The sequence below is a fragment of the Aplidium turbinatum genome, chromosome 17 (genome assembly GCF_918807975.1).
Source record: "Aplidium turbinatum chromosome 17, kaAplTurb1.1, whole genome shotgun sequence".
NCBI classification, from domain to species: domain Eukaryota; kingdom Metazoa; phylum Chordata; class Ascidiacea; order Aplousobranchia; family Polyclinidae; genus Aplidium; species Aplidium turbinatum.
Window position 1 is genome coordinate 17,746,004 of NC_137488.1, and position 16,110 is coordinate 17,762,113.

Here is a 16,110-nt window from a genome sequence, read left to right on the forward strand (position 1 = left end):
ATAATGTTATTACAAGCGGCATAAAAATAAATATGTCAACAGTATAAGCTTTTATCAGGGTCCGCGTGTTGTTGCTGTCATTGTATTATTTACTGTGCATTTCTTACGGATTGTTTTATTAGGCAGATCATGCAGAATTCTTCTGCCAGAATGACAGTGGTGTTTGGACGCATTTTGATATTAAAACAGCTATCACAAAATTCGTTATTGTACTTTTAATACACATAACAATACCACCAAACTATTACATGCTTAAGAGTATGAAATTATCTTTCTATTAAAGAAAAAAGAATAACGAATTAAGTTAACAAATACAATTTTTCAAGGTCCTTGAGAAAAATGGTTGCAAATACACACATAGACTATAGTTTGGATTATGTTTTTTCACCATCTAAACCTGTTTTCTGTATTACTGTTAATTTATTATTCTTAATTTTTTTATGTGTTTTGGTTGTACTACATATTGATATCGGTTACCATTGTCCATTTTACTTTCAGAAAAGTAAAAACACTTGAATTAAAGCTTATATTGGTAAGTTTTTACAATGGATATTGGTGAGCTTCTTTCTTTTAAGCCAAGTGTAAATGCTAAAAGGGATTACCAAGCAAGTGATGGAGATGGTGCAACTTCCAAAAAAAGGAAGAAAGGCAGTGGCTTTCAGTCAGAGAAAAATATGGAAAGTGAATTGGATGCCTTTTTTAGTAATGCAAGACAAAAAATCAGTGCCGATGAAAAGCCAAAGAAAAAAGCAACTCGGTTACAACTGGATGCTGGAACGGCAGTTAGTTCAAATGTTAAAAGAGCCAGCAATGTTCCAACAGCTAAAATTGCATCTGAAAAACCACAGCTCAGTGAAAATGCTGAACCGCAAGAGACAGAAGAAGATCGTCAAATGAAGTTGCTAGAAATGTGGGAAGAAAAAATGCAGCAAAAACAAGGTGAACTTGCTGAAGTTGAAGAGTTTGATGATCAAAGGGTTAAAAAGTTAATCTTGTCCTTTGAAAAAAAGGTATTCAAGAATCAAGAAATGCGTATCAAATTCCCTGACAATCCTGAAAAATTTATGGAATCAGAATTAGATTTAAATGATATTATTGTGGAAATGAAGACTTTGGCCACCATGCCCGAACAATATCACTACCTTGTTGAACTCCGTGCAGTGAATTCCTTGCTAACTTTACTGAACCATGCTAATTCTGATATTGCAATTGCTGTCATTGATCTACTTCAAGAGTTGTCAGATGTAGATGCTATAACTGAAAATGAGGAAGGTGCAGAAGTGTTGATAGATGCTCTAATGGATGGACAGGCATGTGCATTGATAGTGCAAAATTTAGACCGTTTGGATGAATCTGTTAAGGAAGAAGCAACAGGAGTTCACAATTCTTTGGCAGTGATTGAGAATATTTTAGAGTTAAAACCTGATCTCGGACCAACAATTTCTCAACAAGGTTTGCTCACATGGCTTCTCAAACGTCTGAAAGTGAAATTACCGTTCGACGCTAATAAACTTTATTGCTCAGAGATTCTATCCATTTTATTGCAAGGACATGATGGTACCAGGCAACAGATGGGTGAATCTGATGGCATTGATGTTTTATTGCAGCAACTGGCTGCATTTAAAAGGCATGATCCTACCAATGCAGAAGAAATAGAGTTGATGGAAAACTTGTTTAATTGCCTTTGCTCTTCCTTACTGTACCCTGCAAATCGAGATAAGTTTTTGAATGGTGAAGGCTTGCAACTTATGAATTTAATGTTACGTGAAAAGAAAATGTCAAGATGCAGTTCGTTAAAGGTTTTAGATCATGCCATGAGTGGGCCTGAAGGAGGCAGCAATTGTGCCAAGTTTGTTGACATTTTAGGTCTGAGAACCTTGTTTCCTCTTTTTATGCGTCCTCCAAAGAAAATCAAGAAAGTTGGCATGGCAACCAAAGACCATGAAGAGCATGTTGTGTCGATTATAGCTTCTATGCTGCACAACCTTCGAGGTTCCCAAAGACAGCGATTGATTGCAAAGTTTTCAGAAAGTGATTTTGCCAAAGTTGAGCGATTGGTTGAGTTACACTTTAAGTATTATGATAGGCTTCAGTCAGTTGACAATCGCCTTGATCAAGAAAAAGCTAAGCTTCAAGCAGAAGGAGAAGATATTGATGAATTAGAAGATGAATTTTATTTACGTCGACTTGATGCTGGTTTGTTCACTTTGCAGCATATTGACTATATTATTGTTGACATTTGTGCTTCTGGGCCTTCTCAAATTAAGCAGCGTGTTCTTCGTATTTTAAACCTTCGAGGTGGTTTCACTATGAAACACATTAGGTTAATTATTCGCGAATATGCAGGAAGTATTGGAGACCGTGGGGATAAGTCTGTAGAAGCAAACCAACAAAGAATTCTTGCCTTGGCTGACAAATTTTGAATCAGATTATTATTACTGTGGGAAAGACTTTTTCACATGTGTAACTTTGTATATTATAAGACCAAACTTAATTTCAGGTTGTTCAAATGAAAAATCTTGTGATTTGGAATTGTAACCTAAGTAGAATATTTTAGCGATGATGTCTTTTACAGATTAATGAGTCGTGGTCTGTGCTTGTTTCAGTTAAAATCTTTCACGACACATGTTTTAATGTTTTTTGATTTTGCTAAAGTTTTGTAACAAATACAACAATTTCTTGTTTACGGTATGCATTAAAAAACCTAACCATTGCCCAAAACATGCCTTCTACTTGTTTGTCTTGTCTGTTCTTCCATTGGTTTTTGATTCAACTCTGCTACCGTACAAATCTTTGCAAATTGTAGTTGTTTCAGCATTTTCATTTTTCTACCACAGTGGACTACCAATATTAACAGGCAAATGTATTTTTTTATATCATCATAACCCATGGTGATGCTATCGTACACTGATGTTATAGTTAATGCTATGTTATGTACGTTCTTGTACTGAGTATCCAGTTTTGTGTTGATAGCTATGAAGAACGCTTCGACACTTTACAATATGTACTTTGTTGCTACACAGTAAATTGCAATCATTTAGCAGATTAGACCAGTTCTCGCAATATGTAAGGCTCTATTGACTAAGTAACTGTCAGTCGTTTATTCACCGCCCCTTTTCAATTGCATATGAGGTTGCAATAGAACTGCGAGCACAATTAGCCAAATGTGGGTGTAATGAAAATGAAACATTCTATTACGTTCTAAAACAAAGCTCTTCAATGGACAAGCTATTATAGAATGATCAATTTATATCTGCCCGGTTATATGAATTGTATTGTTATGTAAATCAAGTGGATTGGTTAGATTTTTAAGTCATAATGCTTTAAATGTTAGTATTCAAATAAGAAACAACCTGTTGGTTCAGTAGGCATATGTAAAATTACATTCACACCTTTATTAAGAACTTTGTGCTAATTTGGTCTGTTCTTTTTGTATTTTAACAGGTTCAATTTAACGTTTCTGTATTTCACTAATATATATATTGAGTAGCGATTGACCTTATAACAACCCTGAGCAATGAGATTCGGCACCAGACTGTTGCAGCAAAGCAAGGTAACTGCCATTAACCTAAAAAGTAATGCTAGTGTTGCATGATGATTAAATTAATTTGGTCCAATATGTTCAATAATGACCTTTACTTAAAATATAATGTACTCGTGCATGAAATGGAGGGCGAGAAAATAAGGTTCTTGCTATTTAAGTTTTTGGCGCTAACAAGAGTAGGATGACCAGTTCCTATCTTTTGGCCATCTTTCCTTGAGTACCTATATACCCACCCCATTTATTTTACTCTGTTGAAGATGAGCAATGCTTTTCAATAAATTAGATTAAGTCTGAAGTCGAATCGGGTACACATGATTTGAAAGTGAGTGCCTTATTGACTGTGCCATCCCACCGGTCTATAATGCTCATACTGCACCGTGTTTTGATGTTGGTTATTAATGATTAATGTGTGTCCTCAATGATTTATTGATGTTATGATAATGTTATGTTTCAGTTTATTGTTGAAAAGGCAACTACTGAACATCCTCTCCCTCCACTGCCAGGGGTTAGCGACCTTGTCAAATTATTCAGAGTAAGAGCATCCAAGCAACTCTCTCAGAATTTCTTGTATGATCCTTCAATCATCAGTGAGCTTTTAGTTATTATTGCAATTAAGTATGTCATGTGTGTGGATGTGTACGATATTACCCGTTTCATGCCTTACCATACTTTTAAAGTGAAAGCAATGGTTCAGTAAAGGTCTGGTCAGACTGTTTGATCAAACTCCATTTTTTTTTTTACAATTTCATTTTCATCACAATCAATTGCCTTTTCATATCTTTACGTTGTGTGCTCATGCAAGTGTTCCATTTGCATTGAAGTGTACTTTTTTATTATCATATGTATTTTTAAGAATGAGAATGGTACTCTAACAGTTTTGTAAAAGTGATTTTTAAGTTTGATTAAAAATTCTACATGTGATAACTGAAAATTTCATTATTAAAGCGAAATCTTTTCCTATATATATATACTACGTGAAAATGCGGCACTTCGAACCATTAGCAATGAATACAAATTTTCTTTTAGATCGTTTTGTGGCTTGCTCGGGCAAGAGCTTGCATGGTCACTATGCTTGCGAGGTGGGTCCCGGTCCAGGCTCAATAACAAGAGGAATTTTGCAAAAAGGTGTTGAACATTTAACTGTAGTGGAAAAAGATGCCCGATTTCTTCCTATGTTACAGGTAGAATGATGGAGAGATAGAGCTCTTTCTTGGTATGAGCACTACCCTGAGAATTCACTCGGAAAGCGAAAATATGTCGTGTAAATTTATTGTTGTGATTTTTTTGTTCGATGGCGTAGTAGTAGAGTAGTGAAAAAATAGAGCTCTTTCTCGGTGTGAGCATAAGTTAGAGAATTCACTAGGCAAGAGAGCAAATGTTAATTCTATTGCTGTTATTTTTTTGTTTGGTGGCTTTCAGTTCCTTGTAATTATACTGGTTTGATGTACGTCTCCAACGCAATCCGCTTGTGTTTTGGTGGATATTTGCTAACCATATCTCTGTTCATCATCCAGTACATCGCTGATGTGGTCAATGAACGTCTGTCGGTTGTCCACGGAGATATTTTGAAGTTTGATATCAGCAAATCCTTTCCTGCTCAACTTGCTAAAGAATGGCATGAAGGTGCAATTTAAAACCAACTGTTTGTATTGAAAAGTTTCAGTTACTAACTGTTAATGCGAAATTGTTTAAAATTTCTAACCTTTCATGCAGTAAAATACTTAGTAACTCTGCGAATGTTAAGAAATCGATTAAAGTGTTGTTTTTAATAGCGATTCGTGATCCTTCAAGTCAAAGTAATTAGAAAAAAAAAATTTTTTTCTGGTAACTGCAAGCGCAGTTTGTAAGTGCATTGAGTTGGTTATATACTATAGGTTGGAACAGCACTTCACAACGTGATCACGTGAAGTGAGCTTGTTAAGTCTCCAACGAGTTGCGTTTTCTCATGATCGAGAAATGTTTTCTAATTTTTTTTTACGTTGCAGACTCACCACCGTTTTGCGTTTTTGGAAACCTTCCTTTCAATATTTCTCTTCCTTTGCTCTTTCAATGGCTGGATCTCATCTCGAGGAAGGACGGACTATTTAAACTGGGACGGATACCATTTGTTTTGACTTTTCAGTGTGAAGTTGCTGAAGTAGGTTTCAAAGAAAAATTAAAGACCTGAGTTGTAGAACTACTGAAGTCCCAAATACCACTTTGCAGATGAAGCAAGTTAAAGTTGTTTCAACGTTGTTTAATATTTTTTATACAAAATTAATTACTTTCTGTAGCAAAATTACGCCGTTTTTCAAATCAATTTTGCTTTAACATCGTCTATCATACAACGTATTTTTGGTGTTTCTTGTACTAGTTGCAACGTTCATCTGATGAAAGTGAAAGCAAAGACAAACGATGTGGTTTATTGCTTCACTGACGTTTCGCGCACCATGACAATGCGCATCTGCAGAGCGAATAACATACAAAATAAAATTTACAAAGTTATCTACTGCAGTGCAGTTGAAGGCGAGACAAAAAAGTGTAGCCCTCATTAATTTAAAGATTCACTAATTAACTTGTGAGCGGCTAATTTCCAGGTTAGATAGCGTAAAACTTTCAACTATAAACACGAAGTCAAAGCAGTTGTTTGTCTCAATTACATTTTTTTAAACGTTTCTTTAGAGCAGGGTTGATCTCTAAGTGGTCAAAACTGGTTTTGACCACTAAGCGGTTTAAACCTGGTTTTAACCGGTGAAAACTAGGTTTAAACCAGTCAAAACTGGTCAAAACCCATAAAAATATTTGTATGTAGTGAAAGGTCGGCTACCTGGGCTATTGAAATCATATAAAAGCAGTTGTGAGTTATGACCATTTTGATATGCAGGCGTCGAAATAGCTGGCGGCCATGGCCGTCTGAACTTTCATTAATGGCCGCCAATATCGACCTGTCAAGCAAAATTTGATGGTAAATGTTTTTCATAAAAAAAATTGTTGGAATTAATTCTTGTACTTCAGTTGGCTGTGCAAATTGCTCATCGTTCTACCAAGCATTTTTTGGTTTATCAGAAACTTAGGTATTTTTAGAATTTTCTCAATAATTAAAATATCCGTATTTTACGGACCATAAGGCGCAATTTAAATCCTTTTTTTTTCCCTTATAAATTGATTGTGCGCCTTATAAGCCGGTGCGCCTAATGTGTGGATCAAGTAGTGCTTTATTGCCTACACTCAAAACCAGTACCGATACTATTATTATATAAATAAACCACCGTCTTACACAATAAACTACGGTAAAAGCAACTAGAAACTGTGATATTCACTAGGCCCATTTTTTCTTTTTGCTATGTGTACTATTGTGACTTGCTTACATTTATCTTGGATTTTTGTTTAATGAGCTTTATACGGTAGTAACCCATACTCCTTAAAATACGTTGCGTTCTATAGCCCTGTGCGCCTTATGCCTGAACAAACAACTAATCAAAGCAATTTATTGACAGTGCGCCTTATAATCGGATGCGCTTTATGGTCCGTAAAATACGGTAACCAACTGATTGAAATATCAAAAATAAACAGAGAAATTGAATATTTTTTGTTCCAAATCCAGCATTTAGGTTATTGTTGATCAAAACAAAATATAGTTGAACATCATTACTAAACATGGAGGGTAATATTTTTAATTCAATTGAAAATCAACTTGATTCATACACTAAAGGGGTTTTGACCAGTTTTGACCAGTAATAGATGGTCAAAACTGCCCGGTTTAAACCGCCCCGGTTTAAACCGATCAACCCTGCTTTAGAGTATCCCATGTTTATAACACACCATTTAACTGTTCCATATACTGAAGATGCCGTCTTTACAGTGACTTAATCGATAAATTATACAAGTTTCCAAAACAGACTGATTTTGTTTACTTATTAAAATAGAGATGACTTTGTATTCAATTATTATGTTTCGCTCGATTGTGTAGAGATTGACAGCTGTTCCTGGAAACCCTCAAAGGTCACGTCTGTCCATAACTTCCCAGTACCTGTGCGACATTGAACATAAGTTTACTATTGGAGGAGGCGCGTTTGTGCCGAGACCTAAGGTAAAGTATTATAGTTTCCACAATCATCATGTATTCTTTCTTTCATGGTTGTAGATTGGTTAGTTCTATGCCTAAGCGGCTCTTTTCACGAACATCGTTTCACATGACTAAAAAGTTAAGATGATTAATATGGTTCCCGAAAACAAAACAGTTTGGTTACTCAATGCAATTTTGGACACTGCGACACCAGCAACACTGGAATAATCTACGGGTTCAGCACCTGATTCATCGAAGCATCTGGTGCATCGGTTCCGCTTGTGACGATTCTAGAAATGATTAGATATTACTAAGCCTTTACCGAAATTTCTTGCGTCGTTGCTTTGATTTGTCGCTAGCTATAATATCTTTCCACTGTGTTGCTGCTTTTAATTTTTTTTACATCATTTTGTTTTCTTTTGGTCGCAGGTGGAAGTTGGAGCAGTGAAAATAACTCCCAAACGAAACTTTGATATCGAGCTCCCGTTTACTTCGGTTGATCGTGTAGTGAAACATTTATTGACAGGGCAAAAAAAGAAACCGTCGAAATTTGGTATTGGGTAGGTCCCAAAATCAATTTATTTTGCATATCCTGAGAGAAGATCCTCTGGCATACGCTGCCCAATATTTTATCATTATACCCACCACCCTCGATCAGTTTGCATATTTTGATTAATTGATGAACGAAACCTTTATTTTTGGACTGAGAAAGCATCTTTGAAAGGTCATTCCTGACAGTTTCGCTTATTTGTAGGCGTGTAGAGCTGACGTATTGATGGAGGATATTTTTTTTTAAGTTCGAAGTCTCAAAAGGCGTCTGTTGTAAGCTCTTATAGGAGCTCAGAAAGCTGTATGTTCTTATGACGACATTTAGGCTGCAATAATTCATGGTTTCTTACAACTGTCGTCAACTTTTCAGAACCCTTTTTCCTCCTGCAAGAAAGGACTTAGTCGATGAAGTGTTCCGAGTATCTGGCGTTGTGCCTACATCTCGACCAATCATGCTTGAAATGAGACACTTTCGTGATTTGTGTTATGCTTACGAAGAAATTGCTGCCCGTATACCACAACTTAAGTTAGTAGATACATACGACCCTAAAGAATGGACGAGACGCTATTTTGACGAAGACGGAAATCCTCTCTCCGACACAGCGGTCTCTTCCGATGACGTAGCTGACTTTCGACAACAGTTGAGAACTATTTTGCATTCTAATGAAATGGAAACCGCCGATAACTTTCCCAATACATTAAGCAGGAAAAATCGGAAACAACTAAAAAAGAATTGTACTTCACAACAATTTGGGAACTCTGGTAGTGTTTCTTTTAGAGACATTTGTGATGAATGAATTTAAAAAGAACTGTTTTAATGTAAATTTTCTACATTTCAACTTCTTTTTTGCTAATAACTACAAACTGTTTGCGCTGCTAAATTTTTACTTCGTATTCATAAAAAAATATCGAAAAACAACCAGTTTCTTGGGAAATGTGTGAAAACAGAAAGGAACTTTTAGCAGCATGATCGTTGTTTATTTCACAAGCGTAGAAACAAACGGCCTGATTAGCCTGATGCTGAACCCGCAACATCAGACTAATCAGGTATTTTTTTTGTGAAATATTCTAGATGTTGATGTGATAAAATCAATTAATCCTGATTGATATTATGATATAGGTGAATGTATGTATAAATTGTATATCCTTTTCTCGCCTTTCCTTCAGCAACTCGGTCCGCTCAATTAGAAATTCAAATTGTAACTCTATGGTTTTTGAATTATGTTTTCATTACTGCATAGGTTACAACACTTCACGATGCAGATACAAACGACGGCTTGCACTAGCTTTCGGAACACAGTTCCCTAGTCATGGTGTGGGAGTCACTGTGTCGTTGTTTTATCTGGTGCTCATTTATTGCGCGTAAGCTCTATGCGAACACGAGAATAGGGAAAAAATAGGTTTGAGCAAAGCCCCCTCAAGCTGGTTAGCAACTTTTTTTTAGACTACTTTTACCAGAAATAGAATCATACGAACCTTCTGATGATCCCCCTTTTAGAATGAAACAGGCTTTGGAGGTGTAGAGAATAGTAACTACATTTGATATAATTCGCTCTGCTTGGCTTTTTGCTTGACATTGAGCACTTTTGTAACTTAGTTTATTTGATTCCATTTATTTGTGTTTTCCATCAGACTTCATAATCGTCCATGTCACAAACAATATGAATATTAGAAACAAAACAGATATTCAACTTCCAAGAGCTGAGTCGTAATGTACCAAACACAGACATTGATGTCATAGATCTTTTAGCTGACAAGATTGAATGAAAACAGTAGGCCTAAGCTCTCATTTTAAACCAATAATTAAAAATCTGAGTTCTTTTAGGGGTTACCTTTTCACACTTTCGTATCTTTGCTGTCTGACCATCAAATCAAAATGATGGGAACTGCATTGTCTACACAGTACACAAATACGAGCTTTACTTTCTCAAACATTTCTCTATTCACAAGGCAATAGAAAGAAGAATAGGCTGTAAAGAAGAAAAAGGAGTATTGGCAGAAGGTGGGAAGTGAACCCAAGCCATCGAAACGACTATTCCCTTGCCCTTTATATCTAACACATTAGTCTTTAGGCCACGCTGCTGGAAGAGATACACTCAATTTACTTTGTATCAAAAATCTAAGTTAGGGAGCGTTCAAATATTACGTAACGCTGTTTTTCCGAATTTTTGACCCTCCCTCCCCCATGTGACGCCAACGTAACGTTTTTGTCAACCCCCCCTCCCTCACGTGACGCTTTTCCATTACAAAGCCCGTTTTTCCAGTTTATATCAAAATTATGACGTGGAAACACGTGCTGATAAAATATCTTGGTTTGTATGCACCTAAAGCTTACGTTTGAGACATGAAATTTTAGCTGTATTCTTTTTTTGGAATTAAAACGTTATGTACCTACTGAAAACGTTTAGTAGCCCACCGTCCAAAATGTTTCAAACCAAACCTTTCATTGTTTGGCTATGTATTGAAAAAAACATCACAAAAGCGCAAAAGAAACCGCAAGGAAAGCTAAGCATCTTCGAATGTCATCAATGCTTCTATATATTGGAGCAGTACTCTCGCTTGTGTGGTTCGAACTTGATGCATCATTGTCTTCTTCAGACTCGCACGTATGAATGTCTTCTACCTGTTGAGAGGTTTGTGTCAAAGTCGTTTGGTTCTTAATGAACAAGCTTATAATTAATAAGCTTATTCTATTTGAATAAGCTTAACTGAAGATGATCTAGCTACTAGCTGATCGAAATCGATTTTTAGCTACTGTATTTATGATTGAACTGACTCGTGTGAGAATAAATTCCTTTTCATTACTTAAAATAATACTTTCTAAACCGGTCAAAAATTTGCAGCCATAAAAAGGGTCAAATAAGGCCAGATTTTCTGGCCTTATATGCATCAATTTTTTCAAGCCAACTGCAATTTAAAAAGGCCAGCTTTTTGAAATTTGGCCTAAAATAAGGCCATCTGGCAACCCTAATGTTGTTCACTCGCATCAAAGCAAGCTTTGTGATGTAAGAATGCTGCCTTGCAATTTCGCAATGCGAGGTTTTAAGCACTTACAACCTGTATGGAATTTATACGGGAATTACAGTATCCTAGTTGATACTTGATAGAGATTTTGTTGGTGCTGTTGGATATGATTTCAGCTTAATTTAGTATCCAAACGACGATACCAGCCAGCACAAATAAACTATCGTACCGTACTCGTAAGCGTTACGTAACGGTTTGCTTGAACCCCCTCCCCCCCGATGTGACGCTAACGTAACGCTTTTCATAAACCCCTCCCCCTCGATAGCGTTACGTAATATTTGAACGGTCCCTTATCTAATTCTAAAAGAACGCTCAGAATATCACGTGCTGAGTCACATGACTGAAATCAGATTTGCAAAAAAACTTCCCTGTGTTAAAGGGGTATTAAAGGAAAAACCTGACTTGGCGATTTTCCACGTTCTTTGTGTTTAACATGCTACCATAAAACGATTTTCAATAAAATTTTGCCCCATTGCGGTCTGACCACCATTGTGCGCGTGCTTTTGTCAGAGCTTTCAAAATGAGATTGGCCTGAGCAACGAAGCGTGCGACTGTAAAGAACGTCATAAAGTCTACGTCATAAAGTCTAGCAATCAACCGATCACGCAATAATTGTTACTGCGGGCGATTTGACTGTAGGCTATGTATGTATTTACATCAAAACAGCACATTTTGACATCAAAACAGCAGACAGTTTGCTCAAAACATCAGATTGGTAACGTGGTTTTTGTTATTGCTGGACTTTATGACGTATTCTTGAGCTGTGTTTGCACGTTTTGGTCATTTTGAAAAAAATGAAAATAAATGAAACACTGGACTTTGGGCCTTGCCAGCGCCATTGAAAACAAATTTTTTTGGGTAATTGTTTTTGAAATGTATTCTTGAATGTTCAGTTTACTCATTTTAATGCTTAATTCCGGTTTGAAATTTTCCTTTAGTATGCCTTTAAAGTGTCTACCGACCGTTGCTTGCGCTGAAAACCAAACATCAAAACATTCTTGAACCCGTGTTTGAAAGGTCATCATGCTTATGGTATGCGTCATAGCGCGAAACTTTGTTCTTTAATTGCATATTAACCTGTCCTTCGTTGAAACTGTGGTTCTCCCTAATTTTTTTTTTTAAATCCGCTACTGTGCTTAATAAGTTATTTAAAAACGTAAGATCGATTTTGTATCGTTAGACTTGTAATCTATTCTCTCGAGCATAGACAGATGGAAAGTCACCTCTTTACCAAAATTGTATTCTCTCGAGGCTGAGCACAATTCAAAAAACACTTAATTTCAACATCGCTATTCAAATGTTCAATTCAATCAGTATTGTACGCGTCAATGAAATAAATTGACGGCGTCAGCGTTAGTGCGAATTGCCTAAAAACTTCACGGCGTAAAGTACTGCGTCAGCTCTTAAAGAAATTGACGGCGTCAGCGCTAATTTCTAGCGCTATTTTAACCAGGGTCTCACAAAACGGAAGTATTCGACTTCTAACGAGTTTGGTTTTTGAGACTGTTTCGAGCTGCGAAAGACGATTTCGTCTTTTCTCGACTCAGATTAACCCAGGATACGATAAACAAACTTGAAACTGCATAATTGAATAGACGAACAGCTGTCAGTATGAAAGTCAAAACGCCAAACAAAATTGAACTCTCATTGTAAAACAAGATTTTCCATAAAAACGAAAAATGACGCACAGCGCGTGACGCCTAAAATCGGCAAAATATAGTTGACGGCGCTATCACTTCCGTCAACTAAAAAATAAACTGACCGCGCTAGCCTCAGCGTCAACGTACAACACTGAATTCAATAAACGTTTGACAGCAAGAGATAAGACTTAGGCTACTAGAGCAGGGTCTGAAACTCAAAGTGCTCTGAGGGCCAAATGAATACATGTGAATTAACTCGAGGGCCGCAATAATTTTTTTAATTGCGGAAAGTTAAGCCTGTCTCTCTGGCCCGTTCTGCCATACTAAATTTTGCTGATGACTGCTGCAGTCCACGATTTTTCGATCCCCACTTGTCTTTCAAAAGCACCTCGACTCCATAGCTTGGCCCCTGCAGCCTGCAACCTAAACTGGTGGACCTTCCCCCGTGTACATCGCCACTCCAAAATCACACCGCCGCGGTTGTGGTAGGTCGGTTCTTCGAAGTCTCTGACATGGCTATGTTTATTGTGCTCTTCTCGTCGTGTCAATTATTTGTATCCGTGCCTTGTCGATGCTGGTAAAGCAGTTCATCACCGTTCAACAAACAAAATAACAGAGTACGAACGCACCAAGAAGGTAAGATTTTATCGCAAAAAGAAATAGTAGTAAGAACAAAGAGATAAAAATATTCTGCTAAAAAATACATCCGGAACGACTTGGATCTGGAGAACAAAGATCTTGCTACCGACTCCCAAGAAGTGCGAAAAAAATGAAATCATTGAAGAACTGACTGCAGCAAACAGGCTACCGGTACCAAGGTTGCTACTGCGATAAGGCATGGAATAAGGGCATAAGAAGTGAATAGGCGATGTCACAATGTAGGCTAATTGTGATGTAATCATACGAGCATCTTGCGCGCAATAAACTGGCGCGACAACGGGCTAGCGCTTAAAAGTCGTGTGAAGTTTGATAGGCATTTTCTTTTTTTTTCAGCAATTTTAGACGAAATATCATCTTATAAAGTGAATAGGAGTGAATTTTAAATGTTAATCATTTGAAAGTTCAAAAATGCATTGCGGGCCTCGTGTTTGAGACCCTTGTCTACTGTATAGCACATCACATTATCGTAAACTTGAATTTTTCAAAATTGAAAAATTATAGAATTGTAAAAAAATATGGTACAAAATATTTAAGTGTTCTCATTAAAGTTCTGGGGACAAAGGAAAAACAGTTTGACTAATCTACGACTGCGCCCAACATTTTTACGATATTTGCCTTATATTAAAGTAGCTGGGACAAAACAGGACGTGCATAATTAGGCTACAACAAAGCTTGCGCCGGTATGCTATTGACCGAAAGGTAGAAAAAAGTTGAATGGTGAAGTGGATGATCGGTTGTTTGTTAAAAATACAGATTTGCAGTCAGCATGGCCACTAAAGTCGATTTGCTTTGTCGATAAAGTTTCATATCAACAACCAAGCCGGATGTCAACGGGAAGGTGTGTACAAAATCTGACGAAGATTTGTGGTCAAAACAAATCGAAATGTTTTGATACAAAACCAAGCCACCTTTCATGATATAATTAGAGGATAGTGATGAAATTGGTTTGGTTGATTTGGTTTTGAAGCTCCGAAAGCTCAGTCAGTTAGCGCGTGACTTCGTAGACGAAGAAGCTTCAAGATCAAGCCGCGCTGGTTCGACTTTCCGGATGTGTGCTTGAGCAACGCATTAGCCTACAAAGACTGCTCTTCATTCAGCGGCACCTAATGAATGGAATAGTTCCCCGGCAACAAGACTTGGGTTGGTGCAACGAATGAGGCGTCCACTTTATCATACAATGCTTGTTCGACTCCCACTTAACCTGATTAATAAAACTATCGCTCAAATCTACCCAACAGGGTGCCGACTGCCGATAACTTAGTATATTGTTGAAAATAAGTTTTGAATTTCATAGGTCCATGTTTTTGATATCTTATGTCCATGTGTGGCTCTCACGTGCCCATGTTTTGCATCTCTTGTTTCCATGTGTTAAATTTCTTATGCCCATGTTTTGTATTGCCTATAAATTTGTTTAGACCTTTTATGCACAAGTTGTGCCTGAGCGGCAGAATGTCGCCGCGGATAAGGCGCTCTCTTTCAAATCATGTAGGCTAATGCTGATTTAAACTCCCGTCTTAAATTGGTTGGTTGTTGAAAAGCACCTCTCGGGGTGTGCGCTTGTGCAACGCATTTCAGTACTGCTTTCCATTCAGCGGCACTTAGTGGATGGATAATTTCCTGGCAACAACACTTCAACAATCGAAAATTTCACTCTATCAATCTCGGTAGTGGTAACCTGCGCTGTGTCAGACTGTCAGTGGTTCAAAGCCTCTACAAGTATGTGAAACTGCTAGGAATAACCTATTAAAGGCTTTGTCAGTTGGAGAATATAGATTCAAAAACCTCCTATCTTAGTTAGACCTCTGATCTGACTCATTATCTCAATGTATTGCGACAATGGGACGATGTGTTAACAGCAGCTTTGTTGTTGGACTCAAAGTTAATTGTCACTCAGTATAACTTTCAATGTTGTTTTAATGCAGGACCATATTAATTGGTTTGAATCTGTATTCTTAGACTGACAAAGCCTCAGATAGGCTACTCCAAGCCATTTCGCATACTTGCAGAGGTTTTGAACAGTGACTCAAGTCCGGTTACCGAGAATGACAAAGTGAAGTTAAATGGTTGTTGTCTTTGAATTATTCCATACACCAATAGCCTACACTACGTGCCGCTGCATGGAGAGCAGTCTTGAAATGTGTTGCTCAAGCGCACATCCCGAGAGCCGAACCTGCGCTGCTAGATTTTGAGGTTTCTTCGTGAACAAAGTCAGGAGCTTAGCCACTGAGCTAATAGACGGATAGATCTTTCTTTTTGATACAGCTTTAATTTCAACCTCAACAAACAAACTTGTCCGAAACTCATGGTTTTGTAACCGGAACTACTGGCTTCAATTGGGCACATCACAATCTTGCAATTCTTCCACTGGTAGGCTACACCGCTATCGGAAGGCTAGGTTTAATCATATTTTTTGTAGAAACAATTATAGATCCACTAAAGAAAACATTACTAAACCTGTAAAATATACTAGACCAGTAAAAATCTCCTTTTCCGGAGCTTTTGCATTTACAAATGAAGAACTCAGTCTTTCTATCTTATCTGGAGCATGCGACTGGGCTACCTGAAATGAAAAACTTGCTTGGAATATAATGGATATGTTTCATTTCCAAAATGTTAAATTACAAAGTCGAAGATTCCAAAGAAACCAT

General features: G+C 37.2%; 2 protein-coding genes across 2 annotated transcripts; both read left to right on the forward strand.

The window, feature by feature from the left end:
- The first annotated feature begins 503 nt into the window (after positions 1-503).
- LOC145786478 (beta-catenin-like protein 1) lies at positions 504-3,444 on the forward strand. The gene has a single exon (XM_082598143.1). The coding sequence runs from the start codon at positions 546-548 to the stop codon at positions 2,421-2,423; it is 1,878 nt and encodes a 625-aa protein (XP_082454269.1). The 5' UTR covers positions 504-545; the 3' UTR covers positions 2,424-3,444.
- On the forward strand, positions 3,443-9,313 carry LOC145786479 (mitochondrial dimethyladenosine transferase 1-like). Its single transcript, XM_082598144.1, has 8 exons — positions 3,443-3,553; positions 3,999-4,131; positions 4,571-4,725; positions 5,059-5,167; positions 5,530-5,681; positions 7,494-7,613; positions 8,019-8,149; positions 8,509-9,313. Exons 1-8 carry the CDS (start codon positions 3,518-3,520, stop codon positions 8,933-8,935), a joined length of 1,263 nt encoding a protein of 420 aa, XP_082454270.1. The 5' UTR covers positions 3,443-3,517; the 3' UTR covers positions 8,936-9,313.
- Positions 9,314-16,110: the final 6,797 nt, after the last annotated feature.

Coding starts and splice junctions, on each gene's coding strand:
- LOC145786478 (XM_082598143.1), top strand. CDS start 546: ATGGATATTGGTGAGCTTCTTTCTTTTAAGCCAAGTGTAAATGCTAAA.
- LOC145786479 (XM_082598144.1), top strand. CDS start 3,518: ATGAGATTCGGCACCAGACTGTTGCAGCAAAGCAAG. Junction 4,726..5,058: donor GATTTCTTCCTATGTTACAG/GTAGAATGATGG, acceptor TTCATCATCCAG/TACATCGCTGATGTGGTCAA. Junction 5,168..5,529: donor TGCTAAAGAATGGCATGAAG/GTGCAATTTAAA, acceptor TTTACGTTGCAG/ACTCACCACCGTTTTGCGTT.